The sequence below is a fragment of the Fusarium sambucinum genome, chromosome I, assembly GCF_050947815.1.
Source record: "Fusarium sambucinum isolate potato_lamoka chromosome I, whole genome shotgun sequence".
Lineage (NCBI taxonomy): Eukaryota > Fungi > Ascomycota > Sordariomycetes > Hypocreales > Nectriaceae > Fusarium > Fusarium sambucinum.
In genome coordinates this window covers 4,131,133-4,153,850 of record NC_139294.1, presented here as the reverse complement: position 1 = coordinate 4,153,850, position 22,718 = coordinate 4,131,133, and the positions used below count along the sequence as shown (strand labels likewise).

General features: G+C 48.8%; 8 protein-coding genes across 8 annotated transcripts; 5 read left to right on the top strand and 3 right to left on the bottom strand.

The window, feature by feature from the left end:
• Positions 1-62: 62 nt before the first annotated feature.
• FSST1_004064 (ubiquitin-conjugating enzyme/RWD-like protein) lies at positions 63-1,808 on the top strand (the record flags this gene model as incomplete). The annotated part of the gene is made up of 8 exons (XM_083230203.1): positions 63-92; positions 175-208; positions 280-374; positions 431-452; positions 502-598; positions 652-663; positions 714-882; positions 939-1,808. 8 exons carry the CDS (start codon positions 63-65, stop codon positions 1,806-1,808), a joined length of 1,329 nt encoding a protein of 442 aa, XP_083087494.1.
• A 705-nt stretch (positions 1,809-2,513) lies between these two features.
• FSST1_004063 (uncharacterized protein) lies at positions 2,514-3,275 on the bottom strand (the record flags this gene model as incomplete). Its single annotated transcript, XM_083230202.1, has 1 exon — positions 2,514-3,275. One exon carries the CDS (start codon positions 3,273-3,275, stop codon positions 2,514-2,516), a length of 762 nt encoding a protein of 253 aa, XP_083087493.1.
• Positions 3,276-6,148: 2,873 nt separating this feature from the next.
• On the top strand, positions 6,149-6,655 carry FSST1_004062 (uncharacterized protein; the record flags this gene model as incomplete). The annotated part of the gene is made up of 1 exon (XM_083230201.1): positions 6,149-6,655. One exon carries the CDS (start codon positions 6,149-6,151, stop codon positions 6,653-6,655), a length of 507 nt encoding a protein of 168 aa, XP_083087492.1.
• Positions 6,656-7,900: 1,245 nt separating this feature from the next.
• On the top strand, positions 7,901-9,558 carry FSST1_004061 (uncharacterized protein; the record flags this gene model as incomplete). The annotated part of the gene is made up of 2 exons (XM_083230200.1): positions 7,901-8,338; positions 8,392-9,558. The coding sequence occupies 2 exons, from the start codon at positions 7,901-7,903 to the stop codon at positions 9,556-9,558; spliced, it is 1,605 nt and encodes a 534-aa protein (XP_083087491.1).
• Positions 9,559-12,643: 3,085 nt separating this feature from the next.
• FSST1_004060 (uncharacterized protein) lies at positions 12,644-16,265 on the top strand (the record flags this gene model as incomplete). The annotated part of the gene is made up of 4 exons (XM_083230198.1): positions 12,644-13,015; positions 13,082-13,778; positions 13,834-15,764; positions 15,819-16,265. The coding sequence occupies 4 exons, from the start codon at positions 12,644-12,646 to the stop codon at positions 16,263-16,265; spliced, it is 3,447 nt and encodes a 1,148-aa protein (XP_083087490.1).
• A 1,197-nt stretch (positions 16,266-17,462) lies between these two features.
• Positions 17,463-18,645, bottom strand: FSST1_004059 (3-beta hydroxysteroid dehydrogenase/isomerase family-domain-containing protein; the record flags this gene model as incomplete). Its single annotated transcript, XM_083230197.1, has 2 exons — positions 17,463-18,104; positions 18,166-18,645. 2 exons carry the CDS (start codon positions 18,643-18,645, stop codon positions 17,463-17,465), a joined length of 1,122 nt encoding a protein of 373 aa, XP_083087489.1.
• A 729-nt stretch (positions 18,646-19,374) lies between these two features.
• On the top strand, positions 19,375-20,742 carry FSST1_004058 (uncharacterized protein; the record flags this gene model as incomplete). The annotated part of the gene is made up of 1 exon (XM_083230196.1): positions 19,375-20,742. The coding sequence occupies one exon, from the start codon at positions 19,375-19,377 to the stop codon at positions 20,740-20,742; it is 1,368 nt and encodes a 455-aa protein (XP_083087488.1).
• A 500-nt stretch (positions 20,743-21,242) lies between these two features.
• On the bottom strand, positions 21,243-22,254 carry FSST1_004057 (uncharacterized protein; the record flags this gene model as incomplete). The annotated part of the gene is made up of 2 exons (XM_083230195.1): positions 21,243-21,644; positions 21,700-22,254. The coding sequence occupies 2 exons, from the start codon at positions 22,252-22,254 to the stop codon at positions 21,243-21,245; spliced, it is 957 nt and encodes a 318-aa protein (XP_083087487.1).
• Between the last annotated feature and the right edge of the window lie 464 nt (positions 22,255-22,718).

Here is a 22,718-nt window from a genome sequence, read left to right as displayed (position 1 = left end):
GCGTTCCGCAGTCGATGCCAAGCCCTGGATAACTACACCTAAACTGCAATAAACGAAACGCCATGGACCAGTCCATTATTCGCATCTCCAAGGTTCGCTGCCCCGCATCCGCTTGCAGCCTCTCCCATCCCTTGGTTCACGATCCGAGCTTGAGATACTGATTTCTATGGCAAGGAACTTGGAGATATCCAGAAGAATTGCGACCTTTGTATGTGGCTCCCGATTGATTAATGCGCATCGTGAAGACGACCAACTGACTCTTGCATCGCTTCACTGCAGCAATCGCCGTGGCATGTCGTGATGTCGATGTTCGCAATGTGAAAGCCTTGGTCATGGGCCCCCACGAGACTCCGTATGAATTTGGATTTTTCGAGGTTAGTTTGCTGTCTCGGCTTACTCATGATAGAATAGACTGACTCAAATATAACAGTTTGCGATCCGGTTCCACAAAGGTTAAAGACTCCATTCACATTATAGACTCCAAACTCATATTTATGGCAGAGTATCCCTCCAAATCACCAACTGTCGTCTGTGCCACCACAAACGGTGGACGTTGCCGCTTCAATCCAAACGTCTACAGCAACGGCAAAGTCTGCTTGTAAGTCTCATGACGCAACAAACTATGCCCTTTTCACTCACTAACATTACCAGATCCATTCTGGGGTACTTATAGTTCTGTCAAAGCTTTGAATAGTTGAATTAACAAGCACTAGAACATGGCGTGGTGAGCGCGGAGAGGAGTGGTCCTCTGCGCAAGGACTGGAGTCGATCTTATTGTCCATCCAAAGTCTTCTCTCCTCCAACCCGTACGAGAACGAACCAGGGTTCGAGGATGCCAACGAAGAATCCGACAAGAAAGCCCAAAAGGACTACGTCCAAAAGGTTTGCCCCATACCAGCAAGACTGTACGAGTATGCGAGCCTCTGACTTTTTGCTAGATTCGGCACGAGACGCTGCGTATCAGTGTCATCCAACGCCTCGAGGGATACCTTGGGCTCAGCTCTAATGGAATCCAGCAACAAAGCACCTCTAGAATAGAGGTAGAGGATGAAGATGTCGATGAAACCACTGTGCCATTCGAACCATTCAAAGATCTATGCAAACGCCGATTCCTGTGGTACTTTGAGTCATACCGGGCAGCCATCGAGAAGGGAAAGTCGGAAACGAAACCGCACCAGCCGTTTGCGAGGATGCCCTTTGAGTCTCCTGGCAACAATTCTATGGATGGGAAATTCAACTACCCAGAGCTTGAACGTCGTCTGCACGTTATCAAGGCCGCCATTGACGCGGAACCCTTGAAATGGGCCGGGGAAGGCCTGGATGCCAAAAAGCGGGAGACCACTGTTGCTGTGAACCTTCAGCACCAGTTCGAGCAGGTCGTTGAAGCGTTCAAAAAGAGCGATATGCCACACGACGTCTTTCTTGAGAACGAAAACCCTTTTGTCTGGGTGGTGACCTATTTTGGACGTCCCATGACCAACCTTGACGGAGGCCTGTTCAGGATCAAGATGAATTTCAGCGTCCGTTTCCCCGAGGAGCAACCTCGTGTCAAATTCGAGACCAAGATCTTCCACCACCGCATTTCTGAAGACGGCACAGCATGTTATACGCCCAACCCGGCCAAGAGGGAAGACGTGCGGTCACACATTGAGGCTATCTTTGCCATTCTCGAAGACGACGAGCCCGCTTACGACCCTCGCAAGATTGTCCGTCCTGAAGCTACCAAGATGTACTGGGGCGGCGGCGCAGACGACAAGAAGAAATACAACCGGCTACTTCGGCGATCAGTCCAGCAGAGCGTGGAGTAAGTCCACCATAATCTCATACAATTATAGAACGGACTAGCTAATATGATTCTAAGGGATTTTCCAGAATAATCCATGTGCCTTGTCAAAAGCTGGATTTGAAGGGGTGCTTAAAAATATAAGGGAGGCAGGCGTATAGGCAAACTAGGGGACATTATTTGGGCTCATTTGGCGTTGTGGGATTGGGGAACATGGCGGATGAATTTGATGAGGATTGCCATTTCCTCTAGGTAGGTAGGGCCAGCCTACCATTCGTAAAGCGTGAAGCAAATGAAATAGCGACGTTGTCCGAATTGCTTCTTACTCTTGCACGAACGCAATCAGCAGCAGAAATAGTCAAGCCAGCCGGTCTTGACAGTTACGATTTTTGCTATATAACTACTAACTGACCTATTCTTTGCCATGGCAGAGATTGACTCGCCACAGCCCGCAAATAAGATCATAAGGAAACAAAATAAACGAAAAACTGTAGCATTTATGGTGGTTCTTTGAAGACTTTCTATCGAGAATGACTAGCAAACGAAAGAAAAAAAAGCAACGGTACGGTGGGTGTATTGTTTGGATAGTACCCCTCAAACAAACATCCCATTTATAATCAACGCCGGACTGTAGATGGTATAAACCCATCGCAATGAATATTCGCTCAAATATGGATAGAAAACTGTGTGCAGAATCATTCTTTTGTAAACGTCATTTTGTCATCGTTGCTCATGACCTTCTGCTCTTGGGCTTTTTTTTCAGACGATCTTGAGTCGGAGCATATGGTGCCGCGACACCTTGGTATCTCTCTTGTTTCCCCTCACCCCTGAACTCGTACATACCGTTTGCGCCCATGGTTGCCGGCGTGCCCTGGTTTGGACGGGCGACTTGTTCGTTGTGCAGTTTATCCAGAGAGTCGCCAACTACAGCATATTGAGACCAGTTTATGGGTGGGCAGCGGACAACGTTTTGTGGCTGAGGAATATTCCTCCAGGCTGGTGGTTCGGTAGCGATGCGCTGCTTGGAGGGGCCTTCGCCGGGGTCTTGCTTCTTGTTTCCCGGACCCTGCTCGCTCATCTCTCCATCGTCATCATCGCTGTCGCTATCGTCGCTGGTGGGTGTATTGATCTTGTTCGCGACAAGGTCACTTATAAAGGCTTCAGGGTTTTGTACAGCCTCATCTTTTGCGCGGCTGAGCGCTTGAATATCGGCGGTGGCACGTTGTCTCTGTATTTGCAAGATAGATATCGCCGATTTGAGAGCTATCACATCTGGGTTCGCATCAAAATCTAATTGTTGAGGTGCGGGCGGTGGTATGGCAGTCTGGTCAGGCTGTGAAAGTGTAAAGCTTGGGCGAGCAGCGGCGCTAGAACCGGAAGCTTCAGGTTCGGTAGGGCGTAGCGGGGGAGTAAGGGGAGAAACAGGCGGTCGGTTCGGTGAAGGAGGATTGTTACTGGGAGGGTTGTCGGTATTGATTGTGAGAGCAGGCATAGTTGCGTTGCGCCGCAGTTTGATGTTGCTTTGTTGACTCGCGATGGGAGTCTCGAAAGCGGCGTATGTGAGGGACGAGAGCTTGTTTGCGCAAACAAAGCTGAGTGAACTAGACTGAGCGGGCAGGCAAGGCACCAATGGATGGAGATGATTCGCAACTGGATCGGGTGTTAGGCTGACCAATGAGGGATTAGATTCGGAGAGGACGAGTTTGAGTTGGAGAGAGTTGAGAGGGATGGGGTCTCAGTTGGGTACCATACTAGTGCTCCCGTCAGTTGTTGTCCATAGCGGCCCGGCTTTTGGCGCCTGGGATCACTCCATAGACGACCTGCCACCCGCCTGGGTTATGTATACCAGTGGGCAACAAAAAGTTGATATCTGATCATTAGGTATAAGAACAAATCACCTCATAGTCTGGTCTAAGTTATAACAAACTGACTTGCTAATTTCGTCTCTTGTGCTTTTAGCAGTCGACCTTTTTAATATAGGTAGGTAGTGAGAGTACTAAGGTACCTGGGTAGCTAGCTAGCAGTCCGAAATGCAACGTCAGACTATTTTATCTCTGGCCCAGAACGATGATGTGAATACTTGTAGAAACTAGGTATAGCCGGAGACAGCCGAAGCTAAGTCAAGATACACAAGTAAATTCTCGTGAAACATATTTTTATAAGGTGTTTGGCTTGCTTGATAACTATTCACTGGACATGCCCATGCAGTGTTACTATAGGTACCTACTAACATAGTAGACATGGATTACAGAATGGTTGGACCCTCCTAATCACTTTCTGCTGGGATTGGATCTCTTGCCCCACTTTGAACAAGTCGATCGGACAAGATCTGGCGCCAGTTCCGATGCATTCAAGCACGGGCCATCTTATAATTTGCTTCTCACCAATAACCATGCTACAGTTTAATTGCTCTTTATATGCAGACTATCGTTGGAGTTTCAGACATCCTGTTGTGATCAGAGAGGGCCCGAATTATCGGGCCGGGCACTGCAGCATCTTGCACCAGGCCTGTCCAATCTCGATAGTTCATGTTTGTGCATTAGTGGCTTTACACTTGTGCCAATGTTTGCTTGTCACCGTGATACGGCATTGTCTGTTTGTCATGGCAAAGTTGAAATGCAGGCGAGGTAAATTGTACTTAGCGAACGTGGGACTCATCAAGAAGGTACCTTTCCTATTATACACAGACGCGTAAAAACGTTGAAAGTACCTAGTCAGGGGAGGGTGAACTTTGCTTGTTGATGCAATACGAAAATGCTTGCCTAGTGGTGGGTTGGTGCAGGTTTGTAGTAAACTCTGTTTAGCTGCAAGACTTAAAATGGCGCATCTAACAATAAAGGTTGTCGACTTCCTTGAGAGTTTGAGAAAGAAGTGATCGGCGTAGATTGCTCCATCGAGACTCATTTTGCTTTTTGTTGTGTCACTCGACAGAGAACTAGCCAGCCGCAGAAACAATACGCAGTCAGACAGGAAACCCATGATACAGGATTTCCGGTCTCGTCAATGATCGTCGTAAAAGAGGCGTTTGGCACTTCTTTGATTATTGATAGACCAAGCACTCGGATCCAAAATGTGAAAGACTATCCGAAAGACGGCTCAACGACTTGGCACCCAGCTTATGCCGGTATCTACAGTTATTCCAGTGCCACCTCGGATTATTCCACACCCCTGGTCTTGTTGAGGCACACCATTCAAGCCACTGGTATTGTCCAAAGTCCCATTCAAACTTCAGCTGCTACTAATGACATGGACAAAACCAGATGCAAGGACTGGCTGTTACGTTATCGAGTACAAGAAAACAAAGATGAAAGAGAAAAGGCTATGTTGTGTAGCCCTTGCCTAATGCGGTCTCGAACCAATTAGCAGCCTCCATGTACAACAAAATTGTTTTTTTCTTGCGTGTTAGTTTTTTTGAGCTGAATCAAGCCAAGATCAGAGTTGAGGGTGTGACGCTGTGTTGCATCGCGTTGCATGATTTGCATACATCCATGATTTGGAAGCGCCAAAGCTGAAGTGACGCCGGGGGCTTTCGCGCGAGGGTTAGGGTGGGAGTGGATGGACACTTTATGTTGTACTATTGGATGCTAATATTTTACTCGTCTTGTTGGTGCCGAACAGCCTTGGTGACATGAACTACCTCGGTGCTTTAGACTCGCAGTCAGTACCTGGTAGGGATGTCGAGCTTTCATTCCTTCTTCAAACCCTCTTTCCGCTCTGATTTCATCGGCTTGTCCCTCCTCCTCCTCATCTTCTGTTTCTCTTGCTAACGCTTACTCTCTTCTTCTCATCTTGGAGAATTCCACCAAGAGTTATCCATATTCTTCTCTTTCTCTTCACGATTTGTTCACAATCACTAGTTATCCCAGCATTCCATTCACCCGCTGATCCTCTAGTTTCCGTCGGCAGTGCTTCCCATTTATGCCGTTGCACGACTCGTGCACTTGCACCAACCATAATCATCCCGCTGCTGCCGTTGGACGTCAACGGCATAAAACGTTTGTGGCCACACAATCATAACCATCGACTTTGTTCCTGCATCGTATTGCACTATACTGCACTCGTTTATTAAACATTTGGACTTCTCAAATAACGTTCCGGCCTCTGACCACGGCGTTAGAGTCTCGGGGGCGAATAACGATCACGAGTGAGGCTGTGGCGTGAAGGACTATGCCGTGTACAGCAACGGTCAACGTTCTTGATCATCCATTTATTCGAGGGCCTCGGTTAAATAGCCACGGTTGTCATATCCGTTTGTTTTACGGGTTAATATAATAGTCCTTTGGGACCATCGGCGACTTCCTCAATCATTATCATCACCATTACGAGCTTCTCAAGGCCTAGTCTGAGGTTCAGACCAATTCAATCATGGCACCAACCAATGAGTCAACCCTGGACACACCTGTCAGCCCAACATCATCAACCTTTATAAGAAGAAGTTGTTATTATGAATACGACCCATCAATCATCGGGATTGAGACATCACGCACCTCCATGTCCTCAACAGACACAAGAAAGTCCAAAACAGGAAAACCTCGATGGTTTACCCAAGTCAAGGACTGGTTATCAGTGAGCGAACCATCAGCGCAGGCTATGAAAGAGCAGAAGAAGAATACTTTCAGACGGCACGGCATCGATATGAAGGACCCTAAGGCAGCAGTAAAGCTACACCTACCAATTGAGAGAATACCTGAAGACGCCATCACTTCAACCCGAGGCCCGAGTCCTGAAAAGGCACATGAGCGTGCCCGACAACAGAGAGCAGCCGCGCAGTCTTATTCAGGAGGCAGCCAAGCGTCTCATTCGGTATCCAGTGGTATTAGTACGGCACCCAGTGCCAAAGATTTCAACCCAGTTACGCCTTGGGACACTTAATTTCGGCCTGCTACGATGGAGGAATAATGACAATGGACTCGAGAAAGGGGCGATTTCTTTTATGGTTTGTTTTGTAATGACACAAGCAAGCGCAGCCTGGAGTTGGTGGAGGAAATAGATACCCTGACTACTATATGTATAATTTTTTCGATATTTGGTCATACAAAATACACTCTTTGCTGGTCTCGTACCGCCTTCTATTATAGTATTAATGACAATTGTTAAATGCATGATGGCAAGGCCTTGTTGATTATGATGTTATCATGTTTTGGTGCTTGTTATGTTGAGTAACAATCCTCGGACAACCGGGTCTGTTGCGTGAAACATTGACGGTCGCTGGTTTACTGTCGGCGAAACTGAAAAATGAGAGCTCAAGAACAGGATCCAGTCTCTTGTTGAAAAACTGTGATATGAATACAAACCAGGTTGATGGCTAGAATGATTGATGATATTTCAGCGCTGTAAGCGACAATAACATAAACGTCAACAGGGTATAGATGGATGCAAATTTGAGGAGATTCTTCCTTCATTTGATTTAATGGAACGTCCAAGTTGAACGAAATTGAGATAATGATGATGCTGTGTGGCTGTCATTGGGGACACACCAATTGGGTGGGTAGAGGTCATGGTGAATGTGAATGAGTTCGATGCCGAATAAGATCGGGGTCAGCCAAGCTAAGCCAGGCCAAGAAAGAGAGAGAAGATTGACCCGGTCCTGGACTTCCCTTTTGAGCATCACATGCTGCAGTCAAATATGGCTCTTCTCATAGTGCTCCAATGCCTTGTTTTTTCTTCTTTTTTTTTCTTCTTTTTTTCGTGACCGGAACAGGCTCATCATGATTGATCTCCAAGCCCATTAACTAGACAAGCTTCAGCTCCAAGCTCCATATCCCGGAAGCTTGTGTCGGCGCTAACACTCCCTTGTGCACCACTAATGGAGGCGATTGGTGACATAGCAAGCTGAAATGGCTGGCATATGACGTATTCTACTTTGTTTAGTCTACTTCATCATGGATACAGCAGCTATATTATTAGCATTAGCAGTACCAACCAATACCGGAGCTGTCGGTTTATATAGAAACCTCGACGGTCTCAGAACTTGATAATTGAAACCAAGGGGCCTTTTCTTCTTCTTCTTCCTTCTGTCAACGTTGCTGTGACTTGCCATTCGATTCTTCCAACTTGACTTTTCCATTCCACACTTACACGGAACGCCCTCGCCATTAGATTACCGGCATCCTCACAATGCCACTATTCTCATCTCCCAAAAGGGACCTGAGCCAGGAGCGCGACCCAAGGCAACCAAACGGCTCAAATGGCGCCATCAACGATCCCGAAGAAGGCGATCAGATCGCTCCAGACGAGCATACCAGACTACTACCAAATCGCGTCAACTCGACCCAGGCTGGCTTGCTTGCGCCCGATGATCCCGCAGTGTCTCCATACAACCTCTGGAGTATCCGAGCTCTGCGATATTTGACAGTTGCTTTCACCTTGATAACACTCATCTTCTGGATTTTGCTTCTCGTCTCTACCTTTGTGACGCCGCCCGGTATCAACACTCGCGGTAGCCCTTGGTTTGCCTTTGGTTTCGCAACATGGACGCTCGTAAATCTCATCTTTACCCTTATCTTCTTCGAGGTGCCGTCCAAGTCTGTTAGAATTCTCGCCATTTTTATGTCGGTAAGTTATGAACCAATATCATGGCCACACTCTCCCACTCATACTCCGGATAGGGCGTCATTCTTCTTGACATGGTTCTCCTCTTGTCTGTGCAAAAGACTCGATACGAAGAAGGCTGGGTTGGCGCAATCAGCGTCATCTGGGCCCTGCTCACCAGTCTCTGGACACTGTTGGTAGACCGCATGGTGAAATGGGGCAAGGCCGAGGAGGAGGAACGCTTGACCGGCCGAGCTGAGACGAGAAGAACCCTGTTTGAATGGTCAGAGGTCATGGTCTCAACTGTCGCCTATGCCGTCATGTCAGTCGCCGTCTTTCTCATCACTCTAACTATCATCCTGCGAGCTCTCGATGCAGGTGTGCCACACCCAGGAAAGCTGCACTGGGTCGACAACCACAAATATCGCATCCACGTCTACTGCCACGGCAACAAGACCGACTCAAAGGGCAACGAGCTCCCTACAGTCTTGTTTGAGGCCGGTGAGCGAACTGTCGAATACGAATTCTGGAATTTTGCCGACAACGCCGTTAAGAATGGATCCATCTCGCGATACTGTTTTGCTGACCGCCCTGGCTACGGCTGGTCAGACAACGCGCCCTCCCCTTCATCAGCGGGCTTCGTGGTCGATACTCTTAGCGAGGCTCTGGCTGATGCTGGGGAGAGTGGACCTTGGGTTCTTGCCAGTGCCGGTATTGGATCAATCTACTCGAGAGTCTTTTCAGCACGACATGGAGACCATATCAAAGGCTTACTCCTTATCGACCCTCTACATGAGGATCTACTTGATGATGTCGCATCACCGGGACGTGGATTTATCCTTTGGCTCTGGGGTGTTATTTCTCCACTCGGATTGGACCGAATCCCTGGTGCCATTTTTCGCGGACGAACAAGCCGCGACCGAGTATATGGACGATCAGCACAACAGAACGGTAAATTTATCTTCGCCAAGCTGCAGGAGAGCCTGGTGGCTGGTTCTTTTACTCGACGAGACGCGCAGACCAGCCGCCAGATTCAGGACAAGGACACGCCGCTTGTTGTAATTAGCTCTGGAAAACATATCAAGAACAGCCACACATGGGAGAAGAAGCAGCGAGATTTGACCAAGCTGACGGATAACTTGAAGGACTGGGACATTGTTGATGGGGGCCCTCACGAAGTCTGGAGCACTGTCGAGGGTCGAAAGAAGATCGAGAAGAGACTCAAAGAGCTGGTACATGCTTGAAGCTATTCGAAAGAACGTCTTTATGGAATCGACCGACGTCACAGCCAGACGTAAACACGCACGTGCCCCTTGTATCAATCAATATCTGCAGACCTCAAAGAAGATGCAAGGATTTGGTAGTTAGTGATGCTTGTAAGACGGAAAGGTGTGGAGAAACTTTGCCTATCTGTGGTTGGATATAATGAGTCGGACAGGTTAGCATATGCATGAGCATGAGCATCAGCCATGCATCTCCTGGTCTATTTGACTTATAGTTGAAGCGGTAAGAAGAATGTTTTATGCCACATGTTTTAGTTACTGCTGTTCAATTCTAGTTCCAGTACAGATATAATCTTGTTATTTACTGCTTGAGATCCTTACCACCGGATAATCGAAATGTGAGGTCGTCTATGTTACATTGACCCTGGCCTCCCTTGACATTTACCTGCCTGGATTTGAAAGTTTAGACCACTGATACATACAACAGCCCAACTTGCAACATTGCACACCCTTGATGAAGTTCTGATGTCGATATATACATACATACACACACCGAAACTCCTCGCATGTACTCATCCAAGTGGCTAGTGTATGCCCTGATGCCCTGCGCTGGCACCCTCGAGTGTGGCCCCCATACTCCTCCACACTCACAGGACACACGTGATGAGATCTTCATTGAAGCAATTTCCAACAGAGCAAGGTTATTTGCAGTAGCGCACAATGATCATGATGGCAAAAGAGAAAATCTGATTGTGTCCCTTTTAGCCTGCTTCAGGCAAGAGCATTTCCTTCCTGTCTCTTCCTCTACCCGCCAGGTTTAAACATCTGTTAGTTTGTTTCGACCAGCAAGCATTGCAATGCCTGCTCTCAGGCTTAAAGGGGGAAATCTGGGGATTGGAATGACCTCATAAACTCACCATACCTGTACGGTGCCCGTGATTGACTGGTAAGAAATAGGCTAACCAAGGCCGGATAGCACTGTAACTAACTGACTGTACTGTATGTAAGCCGTGCTTTTGTCTAGCGACAGCTTTGACCGTCCATGGCTGACAGGACAGGGCAGGGTGCTGTCTAAGTTTCCAAGGTACTAACTATAGCAGTTAGAGGCTCAGGCTGACTTCAGGCAGAGTCATTCTCAGCAAAGGCCTGGTGGGCAAGCAAGCCATGGCCATGATTTCAGGTTTGCTGTTGGTCGTGCTGTTATTACCGCGCTTGTAGATACTCATCTGGGTGTATAACTCAGATATCAAGTCAACACACTGCCGATAGGTTTCAATTCTTGTCCTCATATATAATACTCACAACAACTGGCCAGGGACTTGTTTGAGTGACATCCTTGATGATAATAAAATTATCGTCTCGGCCCCCCTCTTTTTACGCATGAAACATACATGGATGAGGTCCAATGGAACAGATGTACAGAGTACGGATAGGACTCTTGCAGCAGACAGACGAAACTAGGCATGATAGCAAGCAGCATCATTACGTTTGCTTACCTACTATGTAGGTAGTATCCGTACCTAGAACAGCTATCTACAGCACATAACATCTTACATCCAGAACTAATTATAATCATCAAAGGCTGTGCTGACGGCGACCTGCATCTACCGCATCCAACTATATACACATAAACCTACCTAGTCTAGCATCTACCTAACATGTATCTGTATGGATGGATACGCCTGCACCTGAAGAAAACGATTCTTGAAACACTGGACGGGATTCACCGTTTATTTTTATTTCAGAATGGATCGCTGCTAAATCAGTGATCCTCATCATGTCTACGGTAGTCTCTCTGATGGATCCTCATGGCCTGGGCTGGAAATTACAAGCAGCGGAGGTAAAGGAACCTAGGAAATTATTCTATACGTATTCAAACGCCCCTAATACAACAAGGCCCACTCTTCTCTGTATCCCCATCTGAATCCACCAGGATCTCACATTTCGTTCGTCAAAGGCAAGGGCGCAAGGCAGCGGTACCTTGTTTAGGATTGGACTGCACTGGCAATTGTCATTGAGTCGATTCAATTCGATTCTTTCGAGTATTGGTTCGGTTTTCAAGTACGCAGTACCCTTTCTTTACTGCTGCTGGTAACCGGTCGCCCAGACATTAGGCTCTCCTGAACCCCCGAGTACGGGCATTTGTTAGTGGTTAGACTATCCCTCATTTGCAGTCAGGTAGCTGATCTATACTAATTCATCCATCAGAATCTTGGGCTTCTCCTTCAGTGCAGTCGGGGTCTCTCTCATCTAGTTAGGTACTTCGGTATCCCCCCGCCAAGGTATAGACCACCAGGAGGTACCTAGCCCTCCACTGATGCTGATACCCGACATTGCCCCTAGCACTGAAAGCACGAGAGGCAAACTGTTATTCCCCTATTGCAACAGAAGTACCAGGAGTCTCCTACTCCATCCATCCAAGGTACAGGGCCCTGGATTCCTCCCCACTACTGTCAGTTCCAGTTCCAGTTCTAGGTAGTTTCCGCCCAACTTGGACTCAGCTCCCCTACCACCAAGCGTCTCCTACCTTTACTTTACTTTACTTCACCATACCTTACTCTCTCACGACAAGCTTCGACTTTACTCCCACGCTCCTTCACCCCAAGCCGCCGCAGACGCGCTGCGCCGCGCCTCACCCCGATCGTATTTTTTCCATTGTCTCTGTTTTTCTTCTTCTTCGCTTCGGCCTCGCTGTTTACAGTACATGCTCCAGCTTCACCTAGCGTATTAAGCCTAGTTGTCTTGTGCCGCATCGCTTCTTCACTACCACCGACCTGCTCCCCTCGCCGCCTCTCGCCATCTCAGTCCAAAAACTGGGTAGGCTTATTTCTGGGCCATAACGCGAACAACAAAACGTACTCGATCTTACCTTTTCCTCGACCATTACCACCTCTTATTGCCTGTCGAACAGTCCACCCGGCTTTGCCAATTGATCCTCAAAACAGCCTTCTCCTTGCTGTCGTCGCCTACTCTCAGCCGGTGCTGATGCCGACCGCTGCAAACATTCGTCGACCTTTGTTGGAACTTTGGTGCCGATAGACCATTCTCCCTTGGTTGAATCGAAACAAGGAGAGGGGATTGTGTATTTCAGGGATTTCTTGTCACCATGTCGTCGAGCTACGACGACGCCATGCTCGGCGAACATAGCCATGGCGACCACTCTCACCAATACCATGCCCAGGACATGCCCCCGCAGGCTGATTCGAACTGGCAGCAGAACGGCAACTTCAGAACCCGGACCCCTGACAGTAGCTATCGAGCGCGGCCTCCCGTTTCGGCTCCAGGTACGCCCAATCCACCGGGATGGGCTGAAGACCAGCCGCCCCGCAAAAGTGCTGAGCGGAACAGGTCGCGAGGGCGAAACGGAAGGTCTGCCAGCGGCCAAACGAGGACATGCCAGGCGTGCGGTGAGCCCTTGACGGGCCAGTTTGTGCGTGCTCTTGATGGAACATTCCATCTCGACTGTTTTAAGTGTCAGGTACGGATCTCAGGCTGACCCCGTCCGAGAGAGGACGGCAGTAGATGCTAATTGCTCAAATCATAGGACTGTGGTGAAATAGTTGCTTCAAAGTTCTTCCCGGCCGAGGACGAGAACGGTCAAGGCCAATATCCTCTTTGCGAGACTGACTACTTTCGACGACTTGGTCTCCTCTGCTACCAGTGCGGGGGAGCGCTTCGTGGCTCCTACATCACCGCCCTAGACCGCAAGTACCATGTCGATCATTTTACATGCTCATTGTGTTCAACGATATTCGGCGCTCAGGATAGCTACTACGAACATGACGGAAACGTTTACTGCCATTACCATTATTCGACACAGTTCGCCCAGCGGTGTAATGGGTGCCAAACAGCCATTTTAAAACAATTTGTTGAGATTTTCAGAAATGGACAAAACCAGCATTGGCATCCTGAATGTTACATGATTCACAAATTCTGGAATGTGCGGCTGGCACAGCCCGCGGACTCGTTACCTGCGCTTGAGAGCACAGACGACGCCGCGGGCAGAGACCTTATTCGTGAGGAGGAAGAGCGTATGGAAGAGAAGGTCTTTCGTATATGGAGCGTTCTGTCAACGTTTGAGGAATCGTCCGCTGCGTGTATCTCTGACATGCTGCTACACGTCAGCAATGGCTCATATGTGGAGGGAGTTTTTGTTGCCAAACGATTCATCTATCACGTTGAGATTTTATTCCAATCTGCAGATAGACTCGATGCAACTATGGTGGGGCTGGATCAAAAAGGTAAAGACACTTTAACTTTGCCATTGTCTTGTATAAAATCTAACTCTATGTTCAGGCATGTCCTACGGGCGAGAAGCCAAATTACTTTGCAAGAAGATTGTTTCCTTCTTCTCGCTGCTTTCAAAAACGCAAGACAACGCAACACACAAGATCGGGGTTACACAGGAACTCCTTTCACTTGTTACCGGTCTCGCCCATTACCTGAAGCTCCTCATCCGAATCTGTCTTCAGGGTGCACTGCGTCTCGAGCGTGAAGCAACTTCTTCGACTGGCTTATATCAGTTTCTGGACGATCTAAGCGACCTCGACGCCACTAAGAACGACGACGGCCAGTTGTCTGTGACTGCAACCGGCGGAAAGCTTTCTGCCAACGACTCTGACCACTGCGCTCTGTGTCATAGATCAGTTGAAGACGAGTGCGCTAAGAACACCGATATGAGGTGGCATCTTAATTGCGTTCGATGCACAAAGTGTTCGCGCGATATCGGGCGAACACTGGTCGAGGCCCGTCTCAACACTCTCGATCGAAAGCTCTACTGCACAAACTGTGCTGGACCCAACGCTCAACCACTTGAGCATGTCTCAAAACTACAACAATACGTGTTTCTGCTTCGCGTTGCCCTGGCTCGGTTGTTGGATATTCTCAAGGCCAACGGCACACTTCCACGTTCGAACGACGACTCTGATAATAACGGATTTGGGGCCGCTGATGGACCAGGAGGTGATCCCAGATCACGCGGAGGAGACCAGTCGCGCGGGCCTGGCGGCAGCAAACGAGAGTCGTCTTATGAGAACACTCTGAATGATGTGCGCAGACTCAGAAGTACACGATTGGACCGTCACCTCTCTTCTAGTGTTCGACAGGCTCGGAGCTCTCGGGTGATGGACACAGATGGACGGGGACCACGCCCAGGCTCGGCGGGTGATGCCAGCCAAGGTGGCCAAAACTCTACTGATCTAATGTTTGGACAAAACGACGGTATTACGTTGGATGATATTCCAAGAATCGTGGCTGTAGAACAGTCTCGCGAACAACAACAAAGGGCACCGCAGCCTTTTCAAGACCGTTCACTAGATGCTCCATCTGCACAGGGTCATCAGCGATCGCAATCCAGTGACCGGGAACGCTCTGATATGATGCCTCGGCAGATTGGACGAAAGTTCTTTTCAGAGCTCTCAGGTCTCGAATACTTCAATGTCCGACATCTCGCCGTTCTGACCATGCAACCCATGATTGAGCAAGAATTCACCTTGGACGAACTACTTAGCTTCATTGAGTCACGCAAACAGGCAACTTTTTGGAAGAATATTGGAAAGGCCTTCAAGAATGACAAGAATAAGAGCGTCAAGAAGAAGGGCGTATTTGGTGTACCCTTGGAGATTATCATTGAAAGAGATGGTGCGGACTCGACAGACGGCGTTGGTCCGGGTACTCTTCGAATCCCAGCAGTAGTTGATGACATTGTCACGTCAATGCGCAAGATGGACCTTTCCGTCGAGGGCGTGTTCCGAAAGAACGGCAACATCAAGAAGCTGCAAGGCCTGGTAGAAACCATCAACACCGAGGGCTGCGACATGGTTGGCTTTATGGAACAACCCGTTGTCCAGCTAGCCGCTCTTCTTAAGCGCTACTTGAGAGATCTACCCGATCCTTTAATGACCCATAAGCTATACAGGCTATGGATTAGCGCAGCCAAAATCTCCGACCACGAGAAGAGGAAGCAATGTCTTCACTTGACCTGCTGTCTTCTGCCAAAGAGCCATCGAGACTGTCTGGAAATCCTGTTCAGTTTCCTGAAGTGGGCTGGCACGTTCCATCAGCTGGACGAGGATCTTGGCTCCAAGATGGACACGCGAAACCTTGCCACTGTAATTGCCCCTAACATTCTCACAAACCCGACGAAAACTATGGCCATGGATAGTGAGGCCATGTATATCATCGATGCGGTGGAAATGATGATTACAAACATCGAGGAAATGTGCCAGGTAAGAAGCGGAACTCTTGGCGATTAGCTTGACCCCATTAACTGACTTTAACAGGTTCCTGATGAAATTCTTGGTCTCATGAACGACCCTTACATCTTCAGCAACAGTGGAGATCTTACCACAAAGGACATTCTGAAACGTTTTCAGGATAGGCGGGGACAGATTTCAATTGCTGATGTGAACGAGGTTTACAATCGTCAGGACAATTCCACCCGACCTCCAGCTCGGCGAGTAGAAACTGACCCCGCAGTGTGGCAGGGTGAAACCACTGTTCGCACCATACAAGATCCTTCAATGCCTATACCCAATAATGGGCATGCAACTCCGCCGGCTCGGTTCAGAGGACGGAACGATCTGAATCCCTCGCCTTATGGTCATAACCAGTTCAATCAGTCAGACAGTCAACTCGATAGCGCCGAGCATAGCAGGAGGCGCGAATGGCGCAATTCTGGCATAGGAGGACGTCAAGGCAGCGGACTTGGTGTATCCGGCAACTCATGATACTTCTTTTCTCCACTGATATTCTTGATTATAGCTGGGCTAGACAACGCCCGGTATCAGACCTCGTTTCGGTTCTTACATGCAGTTCAGGGCGCATGATTTGGGCGTAGAAAAACATTTGCATAGTCGACGGCGCCTCCCCTCTTTGCGTCTTTCATAAACCCAGGCTGTGCTATATCACGCACGTACGCGACTCTCGAAAAAAAACCAGGAGGAAAGGCACTTGACCACGAGAAACCCGTGGCATTCATTTCTTCTTTATATTACGCTGCACTGTACAGCACGACACGACAAACCTGGTAGTTTTTCTTACTCAACTGGAGAGATGAAGAAGCTTTCTCTTCCGGTAATATTCTCTTCTAACCACCCGACAATTTTTTTTATACATTTCTATCTCATATCACTTAAGTGGCGCGAGAAAGATTTGCACGCTGGCCCTCCACTTTTTGGTTCAGTGTTTATTACTTGGGGAAGGGACGGACTCGTTGGTCTATACCTTTTTCTTACGAAAACAAAAAAGGGTTTCAAGAAGGGGGTTAATTTTTCTTCCAAGTTTCTCTGCTTGCTTGCTTTCTATTCTCTTCTATACCTAAGTTGGATGGAGTAAGCCATATGAGCGGGTTGATTCCGTTTGGTATGGCAAGACGAGACAATATGAGGCGGAGCTGAGGATGCGGATGGGTTGTTCATATTTACACCTCACGCAAACGGTGCGTGGATGCTGGGGTCAGATGTGAGGATGTAAACATGGATGTGATATTGGTCACAGATCCAAGTGACGGCAAGATAGGAACAATAGATTCCGTTCCAATTGGGTGCTCATGACTTGATGATTATAATTTTGCTACCAATATCCTTTCGTCGTTCCTTTAGTGCTTATGAAAGATCAAAGTGTTGTTGACAACTCGGCTTGCCTGCCCACAATAGGGGCTCAAGCGGACCACTATCTACAACCACAATTATACGAGAGATAATTGGTTATTTTGAAATACTGAGATCGGATTCTTGGGATATATAAACTGTCAACGGAATCTTGATATGAAGCATTATCAACTGTAATTACATAACTTGCCTATTAAATATATAGACTAAAAATAAATGGTAATGGCCAAATATGAATTTTTTTATCTCATCTGCCCTTCTTATTTCATCAAAGAAAAATACCTATCTTGCTCGTTTCGCTCGTTATTGTACCTTTTATGCCTTGACCGGGGCCGCGGCAGCCTTATCTTGCTCAAGGAACCAGTTCACGCCGCGATCGATGCCCTCCTTCAGAGTCCAGAGAGGCTGGTAGCGCAGTGCCCGCTTGGCCTTGTTGATGTTGTAGTAGCGAGTCATGCAGCTCATGATGATGGCCTTGCGAGTGAGAGTAGGTGTCTTGCCAAGAATGCTGGCAATCACCTCGCTGATATAGCCGAAGGTGATACCAAGCTCACGATTGAGGTACCAATTAGGCTCAGTTCCCTTGTCGTAGCCCGCGGCGTGCCAGATGGTGCGGGCAAAGTCCCAGAAGTAAACAGGAGTGTCGTTTGTAATAAAGAAGGCCTCACCATCGACACGCTCGTGGTCGAGGGGAACGGTAGAAGAAGCGGCGGTGGCGAGGAGGAGCTGCGCAGCGAGGAGATGGGCGTGGGCGACGTTGCCGACATAGGTGAAGTCGAAGAGGTTCTCGTTGGTACCAACTTGGATTGTGTGCTTGCCGCGGTTGTAGGCATTGAGGATGCCTGCAAGGGTCTGGACGTCACCCTCGCCAAAGATGCCAGCTGGGCGAATGGAGGTCGTAAGGAGCTTGGAGTCGTCCTGGCGGTTGGCCTTGATGACGATTTCCTCTGCTTGAGCCTATGATTATCATTTTGTCAGTCAATCTGTATCAAGCGGTGGTGATATAGAGTGAGCATACCTTGGTCTCGGAGTAGTACTCGGTCTGCTGGTCGCCGCGAATTAGAGGCCATCGCTCGTCGGCATTCAGTAAATCCGTGACATTATCGCTGATGACACTAGCAGAGCTGGTGTAAACGAGGGCCTTGACACCTGTCTTCTGGCAGGCGTCAACGACAGCCTGTGTGCCATCGACGTTGACTTTCTTGAATACATCGTTACCGATCTTGGGGTTGACAGCGACTGGCGAGGCTGTGTGGATGACAACGTCGGGCTTGAGCTCCTCGAATAAGGACAGGAGACGCTCAGAGTCGGTGATGTCGCACTCGTGGTACTCGGCGTTGGGGTTACGGTTGCGCTCGCATCGCAGGTCGACACCGATGGTGGCAGTTGTTGTCCAATTCTCGAGGGCCTGGTTGACGATATGATGGCCCAGAAAGCCGTTGCCGCCAATGACAATAACTCTTCCTAGAGGACCTCTGGATGTTGTCTTTTCGGTCATTTTTATAATGTTGTGTCTGTCTGCGTGGGTGGAGGGTACGGTCGCACGAGAAGTCAAGAGAGAGAGAGAGAGAGATGATGTTCTTAATGATGGGCCGATAGATTCTGGATCCCTGGGGTACTTTACTATAACTACCTACCTAAGCTAAGGCCAAGTTAAGTTAATTTGGAGATGAGAGTAGTTGGAGCAGGGGTCCATTTCTCTACCTAGGTCTATGTGTGGGTGGCTGATTGACCCGTAACCTTAGGCTAATGGAAACATGGTGGGGGGTGAGTGCTGTACTGTAGTGGCGTAGGTGCTTAGGTGCAGGTGCCTACTACAGTAGGTAGACACCTAACCAATCAGTGAATCAGCACCTTGAATCTTTAGCAGCTTCTACTTCTTCTTTGTTGAGCTTGCACGCCGTTAATAAACATCGTGTGCTGTGAAAGTTTGTTTCTCCTACACAAATAATTCCTTTTTTGCTTTAACGGGGTTGAAAAAACAAATTCTCTTCTCTTGTTACTTTGCTTTATCTCATTTATATAATACCACCCATCACCATCCTTGTTCTCCCCCCTGGCTCGTGCCCTCTCTCTTTTAATATTCCTGATCGCTTTGGATATAAACAACCTATCGCCCTCTACTATACTATGCCCATTACCTCCTGGCTACAATAACTTTTATTCGCTCAATGAGATAGTGTCTTTCGACAAGTATCAGCCGACATGCTTTATTGGCATTCAAAACATGGCAAGCAACAACTCGGACAATACAGAAATACTTGTACATATCACAGCACCAAGTCGGTCAGCCGACGATGCACTCTATCGTCAACTTGCGCAGGCCTATCTCGGATTTGAGCCTCAGAAACAGATACAGGTTCCTTTAGTATCGTCACAGACAAGGAAGGAACCATGCGATGCGACGATAAAGAACGGATGGGCGCCTTCGCCCAGCCAGATCCAAGTAGGAGCCTCATTTGGACAGTCCTTTGAAATCACGTCGCAGGACATGAGCTTCGAAGGAGCTGTGGACAACCGTGCTTCACCGCGTCTCCCTCTTACAACGGTGGCACAGGATATGATCCCTTCCTCGGACGATGCCGGTTTGGGATCACTTGACTCTTGGTACGCACCCCCGAGTCAGGTCAGCGATTCTTATCCTATGCCAGATGCTGGTTTGTTGAGCGTTTCCCCGTCTCGGATACTTAAACGGTATATTGGAAGAACGCAATCATCGCAGACCTCTCTTCCATATTCGTCGCCAACTGCATATAAACAAAATACCCCTGTTCCTCTCCTTGAACAAAGTCTAGGTATACCGTCCTCACTACCCGTAATCAGTCAGGAAGAGTCGCTTCCACTTGAACCGCCAAGGTTCATTGAAGCCGAAGCCGTTATCCCATCCACACAGGAGAATGAAGATGACAACTTTCCCATTCCATCGGCCAACACCGAAATGGTAGCTTTTGAGCATCAGGTGCCAGACATCACACATAATTCAGCAAACACGGTTAGTGACCGCTCGCTATTTTTCTCCCCTCGTGGAAGGTCAGAGCCTCCTCCTGCGAAACGATGCAGGGTCGGTTACACGGAATATGCCGACCTATTCAGAAGTTCTAGCGATACGGGCCGAGCATTGTCAATGACGAACTCGCAGATAGATCAAATCAATAGCAGCTTGGAAATTCGGCCACCATCCCCGTCTGTTGGAGTCAAAGATGTTAAGCCTGCAGATCTGGTACCCGAGAAGTTTGCAAAGCTTGCGCGCGACCTGGGGTCGAGATACCGTCCTATGATGACACGAGATATCGATCCCTTTGAAAGGGGATTCTGGCTGCTCGACTGCAAACATTGGAACCCAGCAGCTCAGTTTGATGCCTGGGTTTTTCTCAGCAACTATCTGAAAAGTGGTTTAGCTGGTTGGGGAACTTGGTGTCGTAGAGATACGACTCATGACTGGATTCGATTATATTGTTGGGGCCATGTTGCAAAACACACATACTTGCTTCTATACCTTGCAAGTGGGAGACGAATCAAGACAATTGGTGCTAAATGGTATGGCGCAGACGGGAAGGCAGTTTTGGAAATTCCGCCTCATGACAAGCAGGGATGATTGGGGTCATACAATATCGTATCCCTGCTCCAAGATACCGAGTAGAACTTGGACAACTTCATTTCAAGCGAGGCGCTGGTCGGATGCTTTGCTTTGAATCATTGTCTCCGGGGGGGGGGGGGGGGGGCATCAGACATTTTGGAACACCGTGGCAGAGCTGTATCATTTATATTAGACGAAGAGACGTTGTGCGCATAGAGAACCTTGGTTTACCAACTGCTTTGCTTGTTGAGTGACTGAATGTACATACCCACCAGCTGCTGCGCTGGGTTCGAGGTTTTCCTGTCCTTCCGAAGGTGCCCCATACACCTGGTTCGGTACAAGCCCGAAAACAGAAACAAAATCAAAGTACTCTCATATCATGACCCTGGAGTCCAATCCATTGTAGTCAGTCCCACCATAAACCATAACTCAAACCCGGTGGCGTAATAAAGCCCAAGTGGAAAATAGTGCTTTGTGCATAATACTACATTATGTGGGCAGTATCCCATTCAGTTCCTCTAGTTGGGCAAGCCGGCCTCCTTGATGGCTTCTGCGCGGGCATCAATCTTGTCCATCTCAGCCTTGAACTTGGCGAAGCCCTCCGCAGCCTTCTCCTCGTACCGAGCCTTCTCAGCTGCGCTGATTTGCTTCCACTCCTCACCAAGCAGCTTGAACACCTCATGGCGGCCGGCGCTGGCAAAGCGCGAGTGGTTCTCGGTCACGAACATGGCATAGGAGCCCTTTGGACGCTCGGGCAGGCGTTCATCGATGATGGGCTTCTCAGGCTTGCCAGTCAGGAATGCCAGGCGACGGCGGGACTTGTTGGCTAGGTGAATACGCGCGGGCTCGTGTGCCTCAACCCAGGCCTTGTAGTTCTCCTGGTTCTTTTCGCGGTTGGCGGCGCCTCTGGCGGCAAGGTCCTATATCTCGTGTTAGAGTACATAGAAAAGGAAGAAAAGTGAGATAAGAACATACATCGATCTCGGACTGGCTGAGTTGACGGAACTTCTCTGCCATTGCAGTGGTCTGCTGGGTGATTCCACCAGCACCCAGGTTACTTGCCCTGTTCTCGAATGTGTACAGAATCCATGAAGAAGCTGGCAGCTGAGGAAGCTTCTCTTTGAGAGCCCACTTCTTGACTTCCTTGATCTCAAGTTTCTTGAGCTTCTCAGGGTCGGCCACCTTTTTAGGCTTCTTGGGTTTTTCTTCAGCAGTCTTGGTCTTGGCCTTGGCCTTGGGCTTGTCCTTAGCCTTATCTTTCGACTTGGTTTCAGTGGCCTTGGCCTTGGATTTGGTAGTGGTGGTTGTACCAGCTGCCTTCTTGGTAGTGGTGGTAGTGGTCTTCTTGGCGGGCTTCTTATCACTCGCGGTAGGAGAGGACGACCATGTTGAGACAGTGAAGCTTCGAACAGGAAGCGCGGCCGCAACAGCGTTCTGGCGGGAGAGCAATTGGGCGGAAACAGAAGTGGGAGCAGAAATGCGGGATGTTTGGACGCGACGAGCGGCAGCCCTACCCACGGAAGTGAGCATTGTGATGGTCGAACTTGTTTTTATCTAAAGAGGATTAAGTTTTGCGCAACAGACGTGGCTGCGAATGCAATCGGCGGGCGATTGAAGACAAGGCTGAGTTTTGTGTACGGTGAGGAATTGGTCTAATTTGGTTAATGGTGTCGACCCTCCCTCTAGATCAGGCCGGCAGTGTTTTGCGCATTCTGGGCGGGCAGTTTCAGTGCCGCAAAGGTGGGCAGCGGGCGGGCAGGTGGGCTCGACTTCATGCGACCTGGACCTAGGTAACTAAGAGCTCGACTGAAGATACCTTTGGGCTACGCCAATTGTGGCTGAACCATGAGGTATTCTGTGTCTGGTGAGCTACAGCTTGCAGCTAGAGCATCAGCCCAATCACGGTCGAGTAATCAAATTATGTAATACTTCAGCACCTCCGTGCCTCCACCTCATCCGCTACTCACAGGCTGCCGTTGGACGCGACAGTGAGG